The sequence below is a fragment of the Sphaerodactylus townsendi genome, linkage group LG05 (genome assembly GCF_021028975.2).
Source record: "Sphaerodactylus townsendi isolate TG3544 linkage group LG05, MPM_Stown_v2.3, whole genome shotgun sequence".
Lineage (NCBI taxonomy): Eukaryota > Metazoa > Chordata > Lepidosauria > Squamata > Sphaerodactylidae > Sphaerodactylus > Sphaerodactylus townsendi.
In genome coordinates this window covers 61,330,331-61,352,971 of record NC_059429.1, presented here as the reverse complement: position 1 = coordinate 61,352,971, position 22,641 = coordinate 61,330,331, and the positions used below count along the sequence as shown (strand labels likewise).

General features: G+C 39.1%; 1 protein-coding gene across 2 annotated transcripts in view; it reads left to right on the top strand.

The window, feature by feature from the left end:
- The window catches only part of NFIA (nuclear factor I A), a 620,753-nt gene extending 598,386 nt beyond the window's left edge, over window positions 1-22,367 (top strand). For both annotated transcript variants that reach the window (XM_048495977.1, XM_048495978.1), the window contains one exon: window positions 15,465-22,367. In XM_048495977.1, the coding sequence (XP_048351934.1) occupies window positions 15,465-15,482 (18 nt within the window). In that variant the 3' untranslated portion in view covers window positions 15,483-22,367. The remainder of the gene's footprint in view (window positions 1-15,464) is intronic.
- Window positions 22,368-22,641: the final 274 nt, after the last annotated feature.

The window sequence follows — 22,641 nt, the reverse complement described above, 5'->3', positions numbered from 1 at the left end:
ATGGTGACCTGTAGAGTTTTCAAAGCAAGAGAAATTCAGAGATTGCCTTCCTCTTCATAGCAATCCTGGTATTCCTTGGTGATCTCCCATCCAAGTACTAACCAAGGCTGACCCTGCTTAGTTTCTGAGATTTTAAGAGATCAGGCTAGCCTGGGCCACCCAGGTTAGGACAACAATTCCTATACAATCTATTGATTGACAGATTTAGATTAGTTACTTGAACTATCCGTTATAGCTAAATGTCACAATCATGGTATATCTCCACTAGAAAAGTATGGGAGATTTCAGTGGAGTTTATACAACAGATATTCAAAATAGAGGTATCCCCCTAGAAGTACATTGTAACCATTTGGCAGTACATTAGCATGGCCACATAATTATCATAGTGTTCTCTCTGATATTTAATGCACAATTAAGTATCTTCAGAACTGGAAGCTAAGAAGAGCACATTTTGGGTATCCGTGAAGCCATTTGCATTGTTTCTGTTTGGCAGAAACTTGTAGTGATTTTCCACGTAGGACTTGGAATATTAAATACATAGCATGCCTCCATGAAGTATTTTTTTTTCATTTCTAACTCTTAATTCTTAATCTATATAAGCAAGGTTCCCAGATACAGCCAGTGAGGTGTAGATATTAAGAGTGTCAGACTAATATGTAGGAGACCTGCGTTCAAATTGTCACTTGTGCCATGGAAATTCACTGAGTAACATTGGGCCACTCATATTCTCTCAGTCTAACCTACCTCACAGGTTTGCTGTGACGGTGTTGGAGGAGGGGAGAATGATGTAAGCTGCTTTGGATCCCCATTGGGGAGAAATGCAGAGTATAAATGAATTAAATAAATAAATATTCTGGGAAGCTTACCATCTTTCCCCTGTGTATGACAAAGATTGCAAACAACAAAACTACAGATAGGGAAGAAAAACAATTTTAACAGCAACATTTATTATGGAAATCAAGAAACATACACAAATTTGCATTTAATACAAAAGACCGGTGTATATATAGATCATCCATTACATGACTCAAACTCATTTACACCCCCCCTCCCTGCCCCCCCCTCAGATTTCTCTGTATTTCTCCAGAGGTTCTGAGGCAACTTAGAAAACAAAATAATAATTCAGTAGAACAACAAGAGCCTTTTAAACACAGTATATTTATATAAGACAGCTTGAGATATTAAATTTTGGTGAAAAACAAGTAGCTTTGTAGTGTTCTGACTGGTGAAAAAGATGCATGTATTGAGAGCTGGGGCAAGAGGAAAATGGTGTTTGAAGAAACTGGCATGCAGCAGAAATGTTCATTTTTCTGCTTTTTGCCACAACTCTCAATGGATACATCTTTTTCCACAGCCCAAATATTATAAAGCTTCTTTTCACCAAATCTTTACAAAAGATAAAACAGCACAGTAGTAGGCATTCATATGTTCTCCTGGTTTTGATAGAAGCCTGAAGCAAAGACGTAGGTAAGGGGGGGGGGTTCTTGGGTTTAAACCTCCCCATTACATGTCCGAAGCTCCGCCTCCCTCCATTTGTGGTTTTTTGTATTTTTAAAATGTTTTTGGTTCATTTAACCAACGCCCTTAATATTCCCTTAATCTTAGATAATCTTGACCCTTATCTTTGCAAAAGCGTAGCAAAATACCTCTTAAAGATTAATTATGTAACCCTAGATGGGTACTAAGCATTAGATTGCTAGCATTGTAATGACAATAATGTTGGTTTCACTAACCATTTGCTACTGATATATAGTGCCTACCTCTGCCAGTATCTCATAGGTTTACAGTCATCCAAAGTCAAACAACCTGTGGGTGACTTATAGAAAAATGTCGTAGTTCTACCATTGGGTGCCAGTTGGTATAATAATTGAATGCAGTGGCAACCTATTAGAGCCAGACTAATTATCCATCCATTTCCTTGTCCCCTTTCCTTTACCTTTTACCTGCTGTCACCTCAACAATTCCTGTGTTTTATAGTAAAACTATAGTAAAAACAATTCCTGTGTTTTATAGTAAAACTATAGTAAAAATAAGTCTTCTGTCTGGTCTGCAAAGAAGTATGTAGGAATGGCACCTTTGATGAGTCCGTATGGACTATACTATTGATAAGAGTCTGAACTGCAAACGTTACACACGGGACTATCACTATGTGTATATGTTTGACATATTTATCTGTTTTTTACAGACAATTGTTTTATTGTAATATGGCAGCACCAAAATGTTAGAGATTTGTTGGGAGACTCTAGTGATGATACCACCCAGGTTTGGTGAGGTTTGGTTCAGGGGGTGCCCCCATACCCCATTGTTTCCAATGGGATCTAATAGAAGATGGGGGCTAACTTTGGACCCCCTGAACCAAACTTCACCAAACCTGGATGGTATCATCACAAGAGTCTCCTAAATATACCCTGAACGTTTGGTGCTGCTAGCTTAACGATTGCACTCCTGACAGCAGGCACCCCCCAAATTTCCCCAGATTCTCTTTTTAAATCCACCCCCTTTGGCATGGATTTAAATCTGAGAATCTGAGGTCCACAGTTTAAACATTGGAAGTGATGCTGTTTCAGGGTGGGGGAGAATCCACCCCCAAACAGCATCACTTTCAATGTTGTTTTAACTGGGGATCCAAGATTCTCCCTTTCAGGTGGATTTAAAAAGAGAATCTGGGCTCCCTAGTATAAACACCATTGAAAGTGATGCTGTTTGGGGGTGGATTCCAGCATCACAGTGGCCACCTATTGGGGGGGGGGGCACAAAACTCAGATTTTGCACCGGAGCTCCATTTTCCTTAGCTACTCCTCTGCCCAGAGGGGAGGGCAGAAGGGACTGCCAACTGCCGGCTGGGAGCCCAGCTGGTGGGGGGCAGGGCAGGGGAGTCTGCCATCCCTGTCCTTGGAGAGCTGCTTTTATAAGCACTGAGGCCAGGGTGGGGCTTAGGGAGGTGTGACCATGCCCCCAGGGGTGGGTGGGGGCATGCCTCCCACCCCCATAAAAATCTATACCTGCGTCACTGGCCTGAAGACCAACATTGAAATTAACTGGGCTGCAAAATAATTAAGGATGGCTCTGTCAAAGGATTCAGAGTATACCATCCTGTCAGATTTCTCATCAAAGAGGGAAGAAATTGCTCATTCAATATCTCTTCCTGCTGTTGATGATTTCACTCTGTTTCAGATTTAGAATAGGTCTAACCACCTATTCCCATTTCTGGTCAACCACAGAATTAACATAGTGTTTCAACATGTCTTGTTGAAGTTCAAATAGTACCTCAAATATGAACTCTTTATGTAACGAAAGGAGTTTTTGAAAGTTTATACCCTGAAAATCTTGTTGGTCTCTGAGATGCTACGGGACTCAAATCTAAATAAACTAATTGCTGATATTAAATAGTTCATAATCCCTTATCCTCAGTTTCCCATAGGAGCCCAAGAATACTGACATATCTATACAATGTTTTATATGATGCAGTCTGAACACTGTAAAGGTCAAGACATGCATAAGTCTTTAGAAGACAAATTACAGCAACATAGAGGAGGATAGAGGTGGTTTAAAGTTCCATCCACACACAGTTTTGCTACTTGAAACCCCCATCCACCTCCATTTGTCATTAATCTTTTGAAGGAAAAAAAAGGCAGGCAATAGTAATAGTCCCTCTAAATGTTCCCCAGTGCTGCACGGAACCTCCCAGATGCTGCACGGAACTGACCCACCTGGGAGAGTTCCCCCTGCTGGGCAGCCCCTTATCTACACGGTACCAATACGGTGACCACATGGCCGTACGTCCACACTGCTTACAGGGAACGTTGAAGGCAAGTATCTCTGTTGTTTTTTTGAAGGCTAACAGTACAAGGAGTCCAGTTACAATTTGTGAAGGTGTGCAAAGGTGAAAGACATCTCTTCATTTTTTCATAACCTCAGTTCCATTCTGCTCTAGTAAAACTCAGATCATGCCAGGATTTCATATCATCCAATCATGGATTTCATGGCATCTCATCTATACTGCTACATAAAAGCTGTGTATGTTGTTGATCTATAACTGAAATGTACATGAGATGTGCCCAGTTTTAGCAGTCTCACAGTGCTACCCTAAGCAGTTACACACTTCTAAGTCCATTGAACTCAACTAAGAAAGTGTTTCTACTTAGGATGGCACTGACAATCCAATGACATCTGAGAACTACATCAGCCCAAAGAATTCTAAAACAAGTTCAAATTACTCCACTTCCATAGAGCTATGCCAAAGTGACGTTTCCTCTGAAGGAAATGTTGTAAGATACTTGCCAGCAATCCAGGAACTGTGTATTTGTGTATCCTTGCTATACATTTATTAACTACGTAAAAACCTGATTAACGGTTCTTGCACTGGAATCTTAAACCATTGTAGTGTTGCTTTGAAATGCTAACTATATATCCTTTCCTTTCTTATAAAAGTTACTTCAAAAGCTATCCTGACCATTGCCATTTCTTCCTGACTCTGTGTGCCAAGCATTTAGATGTAAATTTAGAAGCTGGAAACATTGCATTGTATATTTAAATATTTACCCAAGCTAGCTAGCATTGGGTTGTATTAAGGAACAACTTATGCAATCAGAGGGAGAGAGTATAAGGTAGAAACCATGAATACTTCAGATTTATTCTCCTTCATACTTGAGATGAGAACATTATTTCTGTTTCCAAATCAAGAAAAACTGTTTCAGGAAGGTCCTTGTCTGGTTCAATAATCTGTCACCAAAAATGTGTTGTGTTTGTATTATGTTGGCTACCTGCCATTCCAGAGGGAGAGGGAAGACTTTCTCTTTCACATTAAAAATTCTATGTATGTGATACTGTAGGTACTTTGTCCTCATCTATTATGTCCTCATCTAAGGCACAAGTGTCATGTATCAAATAAGATTTCAATACATTTTTGGTTTCTTTGCTTTTTAATACAGATTATATTACTATTTTAATATGTTGATTGATTGATTAATTGATTGATTGATTGATTCAATTTGTATCCTGCCCTCCCCGGAGGACTCAGGGCAGTGTACAACAATGGTGTAAACAGCAATATCAATGACAATAGCATCCAATATATTCAATAAATAGTTAACATAAAAAAAGATGAGCACTAAAGTCAGCAAATAGCAGACATCACAACATCATACATTACAAATCATAATATACCATCAACAAATGGAAAAACATCAATAGGCATAACACCATAGGATACAATATAATAATATCAACGAGATAACAACAATCATAACAATACACCTAACAAAATATCAGTAAATATAAATAAATATTGCACAGTCATTTAACAAAAAACAATGATAATCCTGGCCCAATAACAGTTCAAAATAACACTTCTTAAAAAAACAAAAACTACAAATACAACCTAGTTCTAACTATCTAAACAGTCCATAGGGTGGTAGGGCAATGGCTAAGCCTAGCACTAACTTAAAGATAAGAATAGCCACTAATTAAGCTTAATACATAAACATACTGCCCTAACATTAACTCTACAAACAACTAAGAATATAACAGCATTATTACCTAACAATACAAACTAGCTAATGCAATCAAAGTGTCTTAACAGCTGGGAGCATCAACCTCAACCCTCCCCCACTGTCAACATACCCAGTAATAACAACACTGATCTCCGTTCTCCATGGGGTATGGTAGTCAGCCGCTATGTTCTTGCCACAACTGTTGAGCAAGAGAGTTCCGTGCATGATAGCTCCGTGCATGATGGTCCTTTGCATACTGTGGGAGCCCCTACCATTGGCCCCCATTGCTTTCCGGGGGCTGCCAGCAATGGACAGATGTTTCCACAGCACATTCCCTGCTGATGGGTCGTCACCATCGCCACCCCCATGGGCCTGAACACTGTTGCCTGGAAATTTGCCTCATGCAGTCTTGCCCAGCCGGTCGCTGCCTGGGTGCCTCAGTCAAACACTGTTGCTGTTGAGGGGCGCTGCCACCAAACACCCCCCCCCCATACCAGGGCCACTCAGGAGTCAAAGGGGCATCTCGCAGCCCAGGAAAACCCTGGAATTGCTGCCTGGGTGCCTCTGTTGGCCACTGTTGGGGGGGCCGCTGCCACCGACCCCCTATGCCAGGTCCGCTCAGGAGTCGAAGAGACATCTCGTGGCCCAAGTAAATCCTGCCGCTCTCTCCTCATCTCAAAGGAGCTTTGTCGCTCATGAGATCAGAAAAAACAAACTAGCAGCAGATGACCTCCCCAGCTCCTTTCCTCTCATATATCTGCTTGCTAACACCAATCTTATAAGATTGGTCAGACTGTGACTGATTCAAAGTTTCCTGACCCATAGTGGCCTTGAAAACCTTGCTAAGAGCTAATACTAGAAATAAAAAAACATTAGTTGCACTAACACTGACTAACATCTACAAGTCATCAGGTAGCAAAAAACAGCTCCTAGGTCAAAAAAAGAAACTAATTTCTGGAGCTCTGAATCAGTGTTCCGCTCCAGACGCCCTCTTAATTCTGGATGTTGCCTATCTTGGCTCCCAGTTTTCTGGGAGAATGGTAGCCTTCTAAATGCTTTATATAAGCAAGTAAGTATCTCAGTTCACAATCAGGGCTGATGGTTGAGGTCGTGTGATCCTGTTGTTAATGCCATGTGTGCCTGTGCAAGGGCCATTTACACCAGTGCCAAGGCACTAATGCCGGCACTGAGGCACAACGTGGGAGGGCAGCGCAGGCACAGTAATGCTGCACTTGCACAACCCTTGTGCTGGCATGAAAGGAGGCAGACTCAGGGAAGGGGCCAACATTAGTTGGCTCCCTGAGACCTTTGGGCATTCCTGGGTCCAACAGGCGTAAACTTACACCTGCCAAAATGGTGGCACAGGCCATGGAGATGAACAGAGCTGTTGCAAAACACACACACATCCATCAGCACAGTCATACCCCTTCACCATTGTGCTACCATCCCATGGACCCTCATGGGGGTCAGGGATGTGGTGAGGCATTGACACACAATGATGCTAACAGTTTCACCACTGACTTTGGATGCATCGCCTGATGGCCACTGATGTAATGGAGGCAGCGGAAGTGGATCTTGAGCCAGCCAAATGCATTCTAGATGATCATTTGGCTCTTGCAGTGTGCCTGGCAGATGGCCTTGTCCTCAGACTCATCATGGTTATGAGGATGAGCAGGCATGGCAGGAGTGGGTACCAACAGTTATCTGTGGAGTAAGAAGGGTATAGTCAGCTGAGGTCCCAGGAGCCATCCCCAGCCAAGCTCCCAACTCATCCAGGACCTACTCCTTGCCCTCTGGTCACTGCTGCAGGAGATGTTTGAAACCTGAAGAGACAAATATCTGGGCATTGTTGATGCTGTTGGGGAATTTTGCCATGAGGTTGGGGGATATGCCATGGTGGTTACGGATGCCTGCATGTTGATGCTGTAGAAGGAGGTGTACCCAGTTATGGTACACCTGGGGGTCCTTGTGATGAATGATGTGGGTACAGTTCACAGTGCCAACCACATTGTGGAAGCCGCAGCTGGCAGCAAAGTTAAGCATGATATTGAGGAACCCATGCAAACATCAGTAGGCAGAGGACTGCAAGAACTCTAGGACCGTCCCTACAACATTCCCATTGCCAGAAATGACAAGGACAGTAGGACTCTCTGGAGCACAGGGATGGTGCATGGGTCACTATCCCTACAAATAAAGCCAACCTCATTGCATATCCCCTGTATTGTGGCCCTGTCTAGTCAGAAGAAGTCCAGGCAGGTGCTTTCCAATAGATGAAGAGTACCATACTGGTGAGCCTGCCACTTCCTTCTCTGCTAGATGGTGACCAAGACATATAGGGCTTGCAGGAGGTGGATGTGACGGTAGACTGTATCAATGGGTGATGGATGCAGGGCGCACCACGCTGCTGGGGCACCTGGCACTGATGTGAAGACAAGGACAATGTGCTGTTAGACTCTGGCTGGATTACCCTCACAGCCCTGGAGGTCTCCTGACCTATAGTGGCCTTGCAGATCACATAGGAGCAGTGTAAGTAGGAAGGTTTCCCATAGTCAGTTGGCCAGCCCCCACATTCCTTTGTAGCTGGGAGTTATGATGAGAGCCTTGCAGCCAGGCATCAACGGAAGCACCAACTGAACCAGACAGCCACTGAGAAGGTACTCCTGTTTGGGTTGATGGTGCCCTGGCCACAGACAGGCAGGTCAGCGCCATGGTTTGTTGGTGTGACTTCTGGTGAATGGGTGTCAAGCGAGTGTCAGCACTGGGCCATGCTTGATGAATAGTGGCATCCTTAATACATTTCTGGAATAACTCCTTCTGCTGGACCAGGAAGAGAGTATGGAAATGATGATTTGGAGGCATCTTATGATCAAGCCCTCACAGAAGATTTGGCCAGACTCAAGGCCATTGTGTTGAGCATCATTCCCTCTAGGATGGTTGGCAAACATAGTGTTAGGGTCTTCAGCTTCACCCTCTCCATTCTGGTGCTCCAGCACTCCCATCACTTTTCCCCAGCATGTTTTTTTGCAGTGCCATCCCAGCGCAACACCACTTATGAGACCGCTCAGCTGCACCATTTCTGCACTGTCCCTGGCCATGGTGTATCTCACCCCCATCCTTGGATTGCACTGCCATGATAACCACTTTGAGGGTGAAAGGACCTTGGGCCGTGGCACAGTAGCTAAAGCGGGCTTTTTCACACCTATCAGATTGCCAGGAAGCAAAGCACTGACCAGAAAGCCTTTATGTGGCATCTGCAAAAAAAAAGTCAGTTCTGTGGCCAAAGCTGCATCTCTGCTATAAATCTGCAGGTTTTACACATGTATGGTGGCAAACTTTTCTTCATACTTCTCACTAGACACAGACTTCTCTGTTTAACAGACTTCTCTCTGTGATACACCTCTGAAGATGCCAGCCACAGATGCAGGTGAAACGTTAGGAACAAGATCTACCAGACCACGGTCACATAGCCCAGAAAACCCACAACAACCAGTTTTCTTCATACTGTTTCTCAGTGAAACAGCTCCAGCAACAATTGATATATAAGATTTAATCCGTTGTCTCATGCTTGGCTATGGCAGATCTGATTTCTGGCATGACGTTTTCTGGCTACCCTGAGTTGGTATCAATCCTTCAGCCTAATTAGTATTACAGAGTTGCTTTAAAGACAGAGGGGAGAAATTTAATAGTTGGGGGTGAGTTCTTCTTTCAATAAAAGGCCTTAGTCATAAACATACTGGGGAGAATCTATTCTATGGAATTTGTCAGAGGGGTTTTTAATGTATTAATATCCTTAAATAACTTATTGTGCTTTGAGTGAGCTGTCACACCTAGTTCTAGATTGTACATTAGCAACCTCCTTCTGCAGAATTAAACTTTTGCCCTCGAGGACTTTTGTTTCCCTTTTTTGGTGAAAAAACAAAAACAGTTTCTGCAGTCCTCCCCATGCTGTTTTTGTTTATTTTGTCTAAAATGTCAGTATTCACTAGGAAAATCTTTTGAACTGGACTGGGCAAGGCTGAAATATAGATTACTTCAGCGTCAAAAATAAAACAACAGACATTTAAAGATTTTAAGAACCTTTTGGCCCATTTGTGCATTTCCAGCACAGTCAGATTTTGTACTAAAGGGTAAATATTGCTGTTCTAGGAAAGCTTTCTAAATTTCAGGCTATTTAGGTGTTCTTTGAAAACCAAGGCAGAGAGAGAGAGAGAGAGAGAGAGAGAGAGAGAGAGAGAGAGAGAGAGAGAGAGAGAGAGTTGAAACAAACCCTTCTTACCTAGCTGTAGCTATAGCCTGGCATTCTCAAAGTACCGTAATTTCCATTTCAGACTTTCTGTTTAGGATTCAGTCAAGTAGATATTGTTTATGGTTCATAAAACCTTACTACTGTGAGGATTGTAGGATACTAGCAATACAGAGCCTCAACTTTCATTGTGCTGTAAATTAGGGTGGGGGAAGTGTGATAATGCTCCTCCGAGAACATTAAAACAGAGCTCAGCAATGGTTAAATGGAATTTTATAAGCACATTCAGTGTGGAACTGCTTTGCATTACATGAGTTGAATACCTTAGAGATGACACACATCTGCAGGCACTTTATTAAATCCTTAGTCAGCACTTTTCAACCTGATGAGATTACTTCTTCATTTGACTGGAGAAAGGAAAGTGAAGATCTTGTACCGGACTGCAGAATTCTTTTTGATGTTTCACCTTGAGCACTAGGGAAAAGGACAGTGAAATCCATTTTAGGATGATATTGAACTGTAACAGCAGTAGTCACTGTATGGCACTAATTTTACATAACTGATAATGTTTACTCTAGTGAATCTGTATCATATTTTTTAAAGCAATCGGTTTCCAAAAATAGAGATCATACCTAAATGATTGTTGATCAAGTATAAACTGTGCAGTTGTAACAACCTTGTCCTATATTGGTATAATACTTGCCATTTTAAAATTGAATAGAGAAGCACTTCTAGTGACCAGCTGGTACAGAAGATTAGTTTAGAGAACATGAAGAAAAATAACATACTCTGTTGTAATTCCAAGTTTATCTGAAGGACAGTTTGACTGTTCAGTGCAACCTAAAAATAATTGACCAGGTCTGAATAAAAGAATTTAGGGATGGTAATTTAAAATAATTAACAGCATAAAATAATTACTACATATGTACTTTTTCTCAGAGATGCTGTGAATTTAAAAAATCTACTCCAGATTTGAAGTAGGTGCTTTCTTGTTTCCTCTAGAAAGTAAAGATTTCAATATGATGGTTGTGTGAAAATAGCATATAAACACCAACCCATGTTGGCATTTTAATCTTTTTTAAAAATTGTATGTGGACGTCTCAGAAAGCAATGTTTGGTGTCCCCTTAAATGTATATAATCAAAGCTCTGCAAACCTGCTTTAGTTTCCCAGTGGGCAGGAAAGTGTTAATTCTTTTGTCCTGAGTACAGAGTGCTGTGTGCAGGAGTCATATTGACACTCCCCCTGTGCCCGGTAACTCTACTCCTATATTGACATGTTGCTCCTCAGAAACACAATAGCACTCTGTCTGCTGTAAATCATGGCTAAAATCATCTTTCAAAAAAAGTTTGAAAGCCTTAAGTCTTAGACAAAGGCACGAGAGCTGCAGTGCGCAGTTCAAAACTCCAGAGTCAGCAACTTCTATTGATTAAAAACTAACCTTTAAAGTAACTCTCGGAGTGTGTGGTTAGCATTTAAATTTAAACATGTCATGAGTTGATTTGTGTTACTGAATACCAACTCTGAAGGAGTTACATTCACATTAGGGTTTTTTTTTTTTTGTAATTCCCTTAAGCAGCTGAAGTATTTTATGAAATGTCAGTAGGGCAGGCGAGTAGGAGAAAGGTGTTTATTGGGAGAGGGTGTGACTGGCGTTAGCCTTGCAAGTTTTCTTTCCCATGCAAATATTCAACTCCAGCTCCCCAACACTAAAAAGAAAAGTGTGGGGAGTGCAACACAATAATTAGCCCTTTGTCTAACTTTCCCAAGTGCCAGGGAGAGGCTGATTAATTAAATATACAACAGCGTTGGGTTTTGAAGTGGGAGTCTTGCTTGTTGGGTAGGTCATAAATTAGGCTGAATAAATACTTCAATGTGTTTGCAGTGGGCCTGCTACGTCAGAGCCACTGGAAGGTTGGTGGGAGGAGAGCAGAGTGTTTCTTGCTAATGATAGTCACGTCTGGGTCTGTCTGGTTGCTATGAGCAACCAGACATGATGTAACACCAGGATGAACTTGAACTTGGGGGACTTGAAAAGGGAACAATAGACCAGAGCAATCAATAAAGCCTATTTCAGTGAAGGATTACAGAGCTGCTCTGGGGTAACCTTGTCTGCAAGGCATACACTGAATAGTAAGATGGGAGAAGAAACTTTTTTTCCCGTTTTTGAGAAGAGTGCAGAAACACTGCAGAATTTTTTTAAACTTACGCAGTGAGTAGCAGAGAGAAAAAAAGTGGCATGGAAAAGTGCACCCCCTCCTGTCCAAAATGTGCACTGAGTATTAAGAAAAGAAATACTGAATGCAAGCTGCATTCAGGAAGAATGCAATGAGTTTCAAAACTTTTGCTGCATGTCCTTAAATGACACAGGGCATACTGGTGTGTGAGGAGTGTGAATCACGCCCCATGAATTTGGGGGAAACTGCTAAAATGTTACATAGGACCTGTTCTGTAGCTTTAAATTTAGCATAAGGTAAATAGTGTAGATTTCTCGTCATTTAACATTTGCCTACTTTAAATGGACTTTCTTCAATAGTTGTACAGTTATAAATTGGAGAACGTCTGTACAATCAAGCATTTTAAAATAATAGCATTATAAGATGGATATTCAAGATTCACTTGTAGCACTTAGCAGGTAGTCAGGCTGGTCCTGATAATAGCTTGTCTGAAAACTGTGGAGGAAGTGACCTTCAGATTTTAACCTTTGGGTTCTGGAGAACAACCCTTAGGATATTAATTCTGAACATTGTGATCTTGGTCCAATTGTAGGGTCATATTTTACACTGACATTGAGTTGGTACATGCAAAATACAATCTAAGCACTTTCAAGATGAGACTTCTGCTGTGCTCGTAAAATTCTTGTGAGCATGTTAAGATAACTTTAGGTAGGATTGAAGTACAGCCTTATTAAATGCTTTCTAACTTTAAGCATTCAAATGGCAGGAGTGTATTCCATTGTGCAAAGTGAATGGGGAATATTTCACTAGGGTAATCAGATTTGCTCTACATTAATCCAGTGAATTTTCAAGTTCCCTAATCAAGTGAACATTTTAAGCAAAAACTTACCTATAAAAGCTATTTAATTTGGTTACATCAAGTTTGGATCTGAGCTTACAAAATCTGTAGAGATGGCAAAGATATCTAAGAGTGTTTGTGAAATACCAGAGAATTACTCAGTGAATGAAAAGGAAACTAGGCAACCAAACCAACAGCATTTATCCTGCCAACTTATTTTTACCAGTATTTATTTAACCAGTCTACATGACACACTGCCAAGGCCAAAACCATCTAATCTTGAAGCCAGCAGGATTTTTGCTTTCTTTATAATAAGCAATTTAAATATTAATAATACCAGGTGCATTGGTGCAAGGGTGTTTTGTCTGGGAAATTATTGTGGCAGTAATAGCACTAGTTTCTGTCATTCATATCTACAGGAAATGATCTGCTTTTGTCAAAAGCAGGGGGAAGCTACAGTGGTTTATATGTAGTCCTGTTAGTTTGCTACCATTCAAAGAAATAGAAAAAGCCTTTCAGCTATCATGCACTGGCAAAAGGAATCAATATTGGATAACGGTGTGGCATAACGGACAATGTATCAGACTTGTATCACAAATACCCAAGTTCAGATCCCTGCTCAGTCACAAAGCCTTTTGACTTTGAATGAGTCACAGTCTGACCAATCTTATAAGATTACTATGTAGATAAAAGAGGGAAATTGTGTTTGGGCTACCCAGAACTACTAAAGGATGGGAATGCGATAAATATGGCATGGGGATATGATAAAAATCATAACAATAATAAAATGCACTCTCCAAAATTTGGTTACTCATCTTCCAATATGTAAGAGGTTGAAAAATGCTTCTGCATGGCAGCTGTCCATACAGTGAGGCATAGCCTTCTGCGTGGAGCGTCCTGAATGAGTCATTTCAACTACTTGGGCCATCTACACACCAGTGCTGGACTCTAAGAGGCACTCAGAAGCAAAAGGCACACAGAAGTTTCCTATAATTGCATGTGTTTCCAGGTGTAACCATGTTTGCCAGTTTTCAGTTAGGAAGGGTGAGGTTTAAATGATTTCATTTTCAAATGATGGAAAGGTGACCTGGGCATGTCACCAAAACTTCTCTTTGTGTAGGATCTGTCTCATGACGTTTGACATCGTATCCACTTGTTCATTGGAAAGCAGCAGACATTACCTAGCTACGGACTGAAGTGATTTGCAGAATCAGAATTGAAAATGTATACTCCCTTTTTGTGTCACTTTAATTCTGCCATAGATATATGGATTCAGGGTTTTTTTAATTCCTAGAGCAGTTTATGAAAAAAGCAGTAAGCCTAAAAATTATACAAGGGAAACAGGAAAAAAATTACTTTTTGAGTAATTCAACTCCAGCCTGTCTTGATTGACATCTATGCTCATTGCACAGCATTTTATGGAGCGTTGTTATTTGTTCCAGTTTAATTTCACATAGGAAATCTTTTATGCAGTCTTCTTCCTTCATTCACAGGCAGAGTCCTGACCAAAAGCAAAAGTTAGCACCTTTTACTGAACCCAACTGATTTATACTTTTAAAACTTGTGTACTCTGTTCTTGACTGGAGCTGATATACTAACATGTGAGTTTTCCATGTGGCAAAGCTAATCTACCTGCTATAAGCAAACTTTGGCATAGTCACTACAGGAAGGCTGTTTAAAGTAGCCCCAGTGTGGCAGTTTTTGCATATAGACCAACCCATGATCTTTGCCATTTTAGCAGACCACATATTCTATAACTGGAAAGTATGTATTTTGCATTCATTCTTCTGTGGAAAAGCAAATGTGCTTCTTCCAAGTCTTAATAGAGTTCTCAAGAAAATCTAACTACTCAGTGCATGGAATCCTGTGTGCAAATTAGTTGTCAGGAAAATTATAGGAAAACTGTGTTTAGCCACAATCTCACATGACTGAATCTTCATGTTTTGCAGAATGTGGCAGGATTTGCCAAATTTCTCTAATATTACAAGCAGTTTGTAAATTCTTTGTGTGGCAGAGGGCCATCGCGGTACTGTTGCTTTATCCCTTTTTATCCCTCATAGCCTTTCTGAGGCTTCTTTGCTTCAAATGTGGCTTGAAGAGAACTCAGGGAAGTCTGTTTCTCTGAACAGGGACTGATTTTCTGTTTCTGTTCATTTTATGAAATTATTCGGTTAGAGTCTTTGTGAATTAAACTTTGATATTATTTAAGTAACAATTAAAAGGCAAGGCAGTTGCTTGAATGTATATCCCAGAATTACCCGTCATCTTACGCAATGATTTGTAAATTTCCTGTTTCATTTTCTGACAAATGAAGAGGGAGCCATAGTATCATTTGACTTGACTGGTCTTGAAACATGAAACAGCAAAATCAGTCAGAGCATATTTGTAATTTTCCTGCAAGTCCTCACCTTACCACACAGTACCTTCCTACTCTTATGTGCTAGTATTTTGTGATTCTGACTGCTATGTTTCAGTCTGCTGGCGTTGGTATATCTTGTATTTTATTTATTTATTTTGATATTGAAATTTTTATTTTTATTTTGATATTAAGTTGATATTGATTTTATTTAGGGTTTTGTAATTGATGTTATGCTTTGAAGTTTCTCCAGCATTGTTGGATTTACAAATTTGTCTAAATAAACTAATGAGGATTTCTTTGGTAATGACTACACATAGTAAAAAGTCTTTCCTTTCTCTCTTTTTTCTTTCATGCAGTCCTGGTACCTGGGATAAAATTCATAGCTTCCCACCATCCACCAGACAGACCACCTGACCCCTTCCCAACTCTGTAACATTGGAAGCAGCAGCAACACAGTGCAGTTACTTCACATCCGTGGAAGGGGAGAAGAACAGATGTCAACAGCAAACTGATCATACTCAGAAACAGCAAAAGTTATGGTTGATTGACAAAGGCCGTAACATGGGGGGAGGAGAGGATTTTTTTTTATAAAAAGAACACCTTACTGACTGATGTAATTTCTCATATGGTGCTGGAAATGTTTGGGCTTCATAATTTTGAAGTGTTTCAATTGGTAGTGTAATCATTAGGGACACTGGGCAGTAGAGCTAGCCTCCTGGCTGCTTACTGACTTGCTGTTATAACACTTTTCATCCATCACCTGGTTGTTTTACAGTATTTTCACCGATTTATTTCCCATACAGGTGTGAAACTTCTTTGAGAGATCATGAGAAACAGACTTAAATGATAAGTTTTGTAGTAGCTGAATTCTGCAACATAGAGTGTACAGGACAGACACGGAGTATGTTTTTTCTGTAACGTATCGCTTTTTAAAAAATTTCGCAGTCAGAAGATAGATAGGTAACATGAATCATAAAGAGCATTATCAACAGGTTGATTTTCACTCAAGTTGCAGAGAAATATAAAACATCAATCTACTGCTACTCACAAGAAAAAAGAAAAAGGTTTAAAATGCTGCACTTACATGAAATGTTTTTGACGATTTTCAACAATTACATAAAATTCACCTGGAAATGGGGAAGTTGGTCTGTTTTGATAGAAACTGACAGGAATCAATCAAAACAATCGAATTTTGAATTGAGAAAAGTGCAATTTCATTGGATAGCTAAATATCTTTGTAAGATAGAGATTGTTGAAAATTCTATTTTTGTTTTCCAAGTCCTACCACCCCAGGACTCTAAATTATTGGGGTAAAAAACAGCCTTGCAAGAAAAAAGGGGGAGCTATTTTTGCTTTTTATGTTTTTTATTATTAAACTTGTATCCCTTTAAAACTGAAGGAAATTTTAAAAAAATACAAAAATTAATGGTGCTTTTACCACAATATGTTAACTACATTAAATGCTAATTAATCATTTTCTGTTATCAAAGCACATAATTAAAATTAAATCATAGTACCTGTTAATTTTATAAGCTAAAAGTCAATATAGTACATTATGCCAATTCTGACAAACTTTATGTGTTTCCAGCAATATAGGGAATATCACTTTTCAAAATTCCTTGACCAGAACCTAGCACAGAGTTAGGTGTGCTTCATCCCGTTGGGTGGGTTTTAACATACCTAACCCTAGATTGAATTGTGACCCTTGAGATAATAGAGAGCTGTCCAGAAAATGAAACGCCTTTGTGTCCCTGAGCTGGTATTGTTTTCTGGACTGTATAAGCAAAAATAATAAAGCAAAGTGTTGATTCTATATCTTATGGCAGTTCAAAGGAAGGGCGCCTTGAAAAAAGTTAGGACCCCAAATGTTCTGTACCTTATGTACAAAAAAAAAACCCTGGAAAAATGCAAGTTTTTTTTTTCTAACAGACGGCGGAGCACCCCTTTGCTTCCCATGCAACTTTAAGAAGGTTTCCTATATTATACATATATATACGTTCTGGTTGGCAAGTCCAGCTAATCAGAGAAAGTCTGTGCATGTTCTAGTGTTAGTAACTAATTTTTATATAGTTAATGTAGGGTAAAGTAGAGTGCATTAAGACACAATATTGTAATCCCTAATCCAGGCACTTGCCTTTAAACTATGTTTGTTCAGCCCTTCAGAAGGGTTTCTACTACTGTCCTATACAATCAAGTAAACTGAATTTCTTGGGAAGACACTTTGCTCCTCATCGTTTCCCTAAAACTAATTTTTTTTGTTTTGTTTTCTTGATTTGCACGAAACAAAAAAAAATTCCATATCAATGTGCCTTGCCCTGGATAGCGATTATTTGTGGAATTGTTGCACATGTTCCTATATTGAAAGGGTTTTTTCCCTAGTCAAGCATTTGGAGACACTTTTTTGTAAATGTGACTTTTATGTCAGCCATTGTCAGTTTCAGCATCTTAGAATTCAGTAGAATGTTAGTCATTTCCACAGATAGGGGTAGTGTTTTCTTGTCCTGTACGGTCAGTGGCAGTGCTATTCTGAGATCTGTAGATGCTAGATTATCAGTATTTTTGGATGTTGCTGCATTTTACATTTTATTTGGAATCTTCCTTTTGTTTTTTCCCCCCAGATATATGAAAATATGCAATACCTGCTTATATCATGTAGAAGAAAAGCTTAACAATTCTTAATTTTTCTTTGACTTTTTTTTTTATTTGACCAAAGTCAGTGCTGCACTTGACGCAGTGTGTTTTAGGTGTTTGTACTTTTTTGGGGGGGTGATTTTTGAATGCACACGCAGGAAGGGCTCTTCTTAGAGAAGCAGTCAAACTGTGAAGCACTAAGCTGAACCCTGCTTCAAGCGAGTTTTGTTTTACAACTGTTCCTTTCACAAGCAAGCCTTAACAAAAAACCTCCCTTTTCTTCAGCTCCCACACCCATTTTTATTAGCAGATTGCAATCAATCCACATTCAATAAAAGTATATAATGCCCATTTTTATATGCACGTTTTTAAAACTTCCAAGTTCTGAAAATTGTTTACTGGTTATTCTCTATTTAAGGAAAATGTTTTGGATTTTCATATATGTCAGATAAGTGGTTGAGTAGTCATTTGCTCTGTTGTATTGTGTGATTGTTAGTATTATGGTATCACATCCACTAGCCAGCATCATTTGCCTTCCCTATAGCACTTAGCAGGGCATTACTTTATTAAGACATATGTGCACTAAAAATAAAAAATTAGCAGCTTTCAGTGCTTCACAGTGAAGGGAAAAAAGCCTAGACAAACATTTTGTCAGAACCTTGCTATAAGCCAAGGTATTACCAGTAAATTGGTTGTATATACAACAAAATTGCACCCTTTTTTAAAAAAAAACAAACGAAGCAATAGTTTGGGCAGTTAGTTGTTTTTAGTGAGCATGTCGTAGTCATGGCCGCAAAGAGACAGAATCAAAGCTGCCCACTCAGAAGCGATGTAATTTGTATGTTGTATAGTTTTATTGATTACACTGATTTATTCTACCCTATTTTATAATGCAGGACTTTTGTAATGTTGTTTAAATGAGGAAAAATTTCTGTCAAATTAGCTTAGTGGAATTTCTGATTGTTCGTTATAAAGGCAGCATTCATAGAATTGCTTTTTTTTTCCTTTGGGAACTGGATTTAAGTTAAAAACTTTCCTGTTTCCTTTTTGTATGTATTTAAATACAGTTATTTTTGTTCTTTTCTCAATAGTATAGCATATTCCTATGCTTGAGAAGTATAGGCTACTGAAGAACCATTGTAAATGGACATTACAGATATGCTGTATTTTTGAAGGTGTTTTATCGTATTAAGTCTGAAGATGGTAAAGTTAGGGAATTCTGATCGGAATTGCATAAAACAAATTGTTTTAAAGGCTTTAAACTTTAGGTAGGCAGTCAAGGGTGTTTACCAACTGGGGTTGTAAAGTATTAAAGACACTAAATTAAATTTTGGTTCCTCTTATTATCATGCAGAAACACAGCAGTTCAGATCTGTTCAGGTGTGGAGATCAAACAGTGTTTTATTCCTCAGAATGGAACAGAGAATGGAGATCTTAGGGGAGACAGCTGCGTGGGGTGTGCAGTCTACAATAGAAAAATAAGCTTGGGTCACACTTCAGAATTAGATTCGCATTTGCATTGCCCATTTTGAAATTGCACTTTACTCTTTGTGCAAACAACTTTTCTTTGTGACCCTTTCTCTGAAAACCACCAGATGTACAAACACCAACTTTTGCCCCCTTCTTCCTCCTTACCCACAATCAAAATGACTATGTCTCCATGAATTGACTCTGCTATTAAATATGTTCTTTTTATCGCTTTTTAAAATTGGACTTTACCTGTTGTCACTCTGCACACCCCTGCAATAGTATATTTGTTCATAATCTTGGCCCCTTCTCTAAAAAGGAATAGAAACTTTTTGGCTCCACAGTATTCAGTCAGCCCACAGGAATATGCAAAATCCCTCTACCTAGTTTTCTTTCACTATTTCCTTTCTGTTCCATATATTTTGCAGCTTTGTAGTAACAGTGTTAATATTTACCGTACACACACGCAAACAACAAAAGACAAAAAACCCAAATACATGGCATAAAACAGTTTTTTTCCTTGTGATTTTTTTAAAAGAATGTCAGTACTATACTTTGCATTGTGTCTCTAGAAATATCTTTTTTATTATTTTCCTTTGGTAGAAGGCCTCCATAGAACAAACATTGCAAAACACAACCGGCATGAAAATGTAAGGAGAGCTTCAATGGCACCTAAACAAAACTCATCTTTCATGAGATCTATTGGGGGAGATTTCATGAAATGAACTCTGCCTACCAGGCAAGGTTTCCATTAAATCAAGCTTACAAAGCCAATTTTGTCTTGAAGTCAATGCATGTATTACTGTTTGACAGTAAAACCCAGCTATGCCATCATCAAGTCCAAGGCTGTGCAATAGTCTAATTAGTATCGAGTACATTTTCCTTTTATTTTTTCCAATAAAAAAGCAGTGGGATGAAAATTGCTTTGATATATAGCAGGTAACATTGAAGCTATTCCATAGCACTTAACTGTAGTGAATACTGTGTCACCAATTCTGAAATCAATTTAATGTTTAATGCAAATCCATTACATGGTGCTATTACAGGCTGGCAAAATGATTTACAAAAATGTGACAACTTGGGCTCAATTCACTCTGCTTTCCAACAATGTAAATGCATAGCAGTGTTTATCTGCATGAGAACTATGCACTAATATAAATCTGAAAAAAAAAAAGAAATATATCAACTTTGGTATCTAGTTTCCGTTTACTTCAATCCTTTGCCTTTTTGGTCGTTATTATAAATGCCAGCTTTAGGACAGAAAGAAATATAAGAAAACCAGCATAATACCTGATATATTAAAAATGTAGTGCCTGTGAAATCTGTATTATATTGCTCTTCTGAAGTAAGATTTTTCTACACCAGTAGCCTTCGCTGTCTGTCAGAACCTTCTGATATAGGTGATGTAAAATAACCGTACAATATTAATGCATGCTATTCCATAATGCTTAGTGAGCTGTATGAATATTACTCAAAGTTATGTTAGTCTTTTTTTTCTGACTTGGTTCTTGTCAGATAGGTTTAAAGATATTTCACTGAGAACACAAATTCTGTTTTTTCTTGATTTGGGATGTTTTCAGTATCTTGGAGATATACATTTACTTAAAATTCAGTATTACTTGTGTTGGGGGGCATTCTTTATTCTTGAAGGCAGGCATGGGATTCGAAATCAGAAATCCATGTGTGGTGGTATTTTTGCTCACAAGCTTCCATAAAAACTTTAGGAGCTCAGTCTGAAAGAACAATAAGACATATTTCAGTTAAGGGGCAATTCTCAAACTTTGAACTGACAATGAAAGTGGTTTTTAATGGATAGTATTTAAACCAGGTACCCATGCTTGGCCCTTCTTCACACCAGACCTCCTCATATTAAAACAACCTTTGAAGAACCTTTAAGACCCCAACTGCACATGGCTGTTTAGTTTCATGCACCATTGCAATTTTCTTTTCTTCAAAAGAAAACTCTGTATAAACTTTGGGCCCGATTCATGAATGATCACTAGGCATTAACATAGGATTTGGGTGTGTTTTTAAATTCACATTTGAGTTCTCTTTTTTCCCAAGACAAGTGTAAACTTTGGCATGTTGTGAGAAATTGAATTCATGTTAATCAAGGGACTTCATGGAATCAAGACTTGTCCACTACCTGCAATAACTACATCACTTGATATGAGTAAGGTAAAAGGAGACCTAGGTACTATTTCAGTGACAGCATCCTCATTCTGCAGTTTGCACAAATTTGAGATGTTCTACTGTGCTGTTGAGCAAAGATCTTGGTCATACAAAAATCTGGAGATTTTCCATATATTTTGCATTTCTTTTCTGGATTTTTCTTGCAGTTCAGGGTTTTACTAGCTATTTAATCCACACAATCCTGCACCCTCATGTACAACTATCCTTCAAATCAGTGATTTTTTTTCTAGGCTAGAAAAAAATAAAGCTAGAATAATCATAATCCCAAAGACGAAACTAGGACATAGGCAAAAGCTGAAAAAGTTTGGTTATTCACTGTAGAAAAGAGCTCTCACTGTAGTGTTAGGAGAGCACAAACAATATGGCTGGGTGAACAGGATTTGTTCTATAACTTCTCTTTTGTAGGTGCTGTAGGAAGGCAGGAAAAGATAGTTTTGCAGTCATTTTGCAGGCATGCAAAGTATGTTAGTAGGGACATTCAGCTAATGAGAAGTATCCACAATGCAGCTGCTGTTGGCTTCTTTGCACAGTTAGGTATGCACCAATTCACATGTTCAGTTCTAGCAGTCCTACACTTTGACTTTCATCTTCAATTTGATGTATCAAAGTACCGCCCATGGAAATTTGAACAATCAACAAAATCACTGAACCCCATGTTAATACCCCTGTATCTCCACTTCCTTTATGAATCGGGCCCCTTGTGCCTCTAGAATCTTTGTATTGACTCTCATAGTTATTTTAGTTTTACTGTGTTCTGTGAAAATTTGCAATTGGTTGAGAATCACTGTGGGCATCCATTCTTTTTTCAACTAAATTTCTGCAGGTTTTTTGAGCTGGTGTGGATTAGTTTTAACTCTTGTATTCAACCATTAGTGCTACCACCCTCTCACATTACAATACAATTACTGGAAGCAAGTACTGCATTTCCTATGCAACAAAAAAGGAAAATAAAAAATTGCTAATGCTAACAAGTTTTGTTGTTCTTTACTATATGGTGTGCATGTAGATATCTGTTTGTCTCTATGAAATGGGGCCAGCTGAGATCTTAAGAGTCTGATTTTCAAAATCTGTTATAGCAAGAGAGCGTGGTTTGGGAATGGACTGCAGTGAAACAGCACATTTTGAAACTATTGCAGGGTCATTATTCTAGCATCACAAACAGGTACAATGAATGACTCAGATAGTCTGGGTTTCATAGTAACACCTGTACAATTTAAGGCATTCAATGGAACAGCTTCAGTT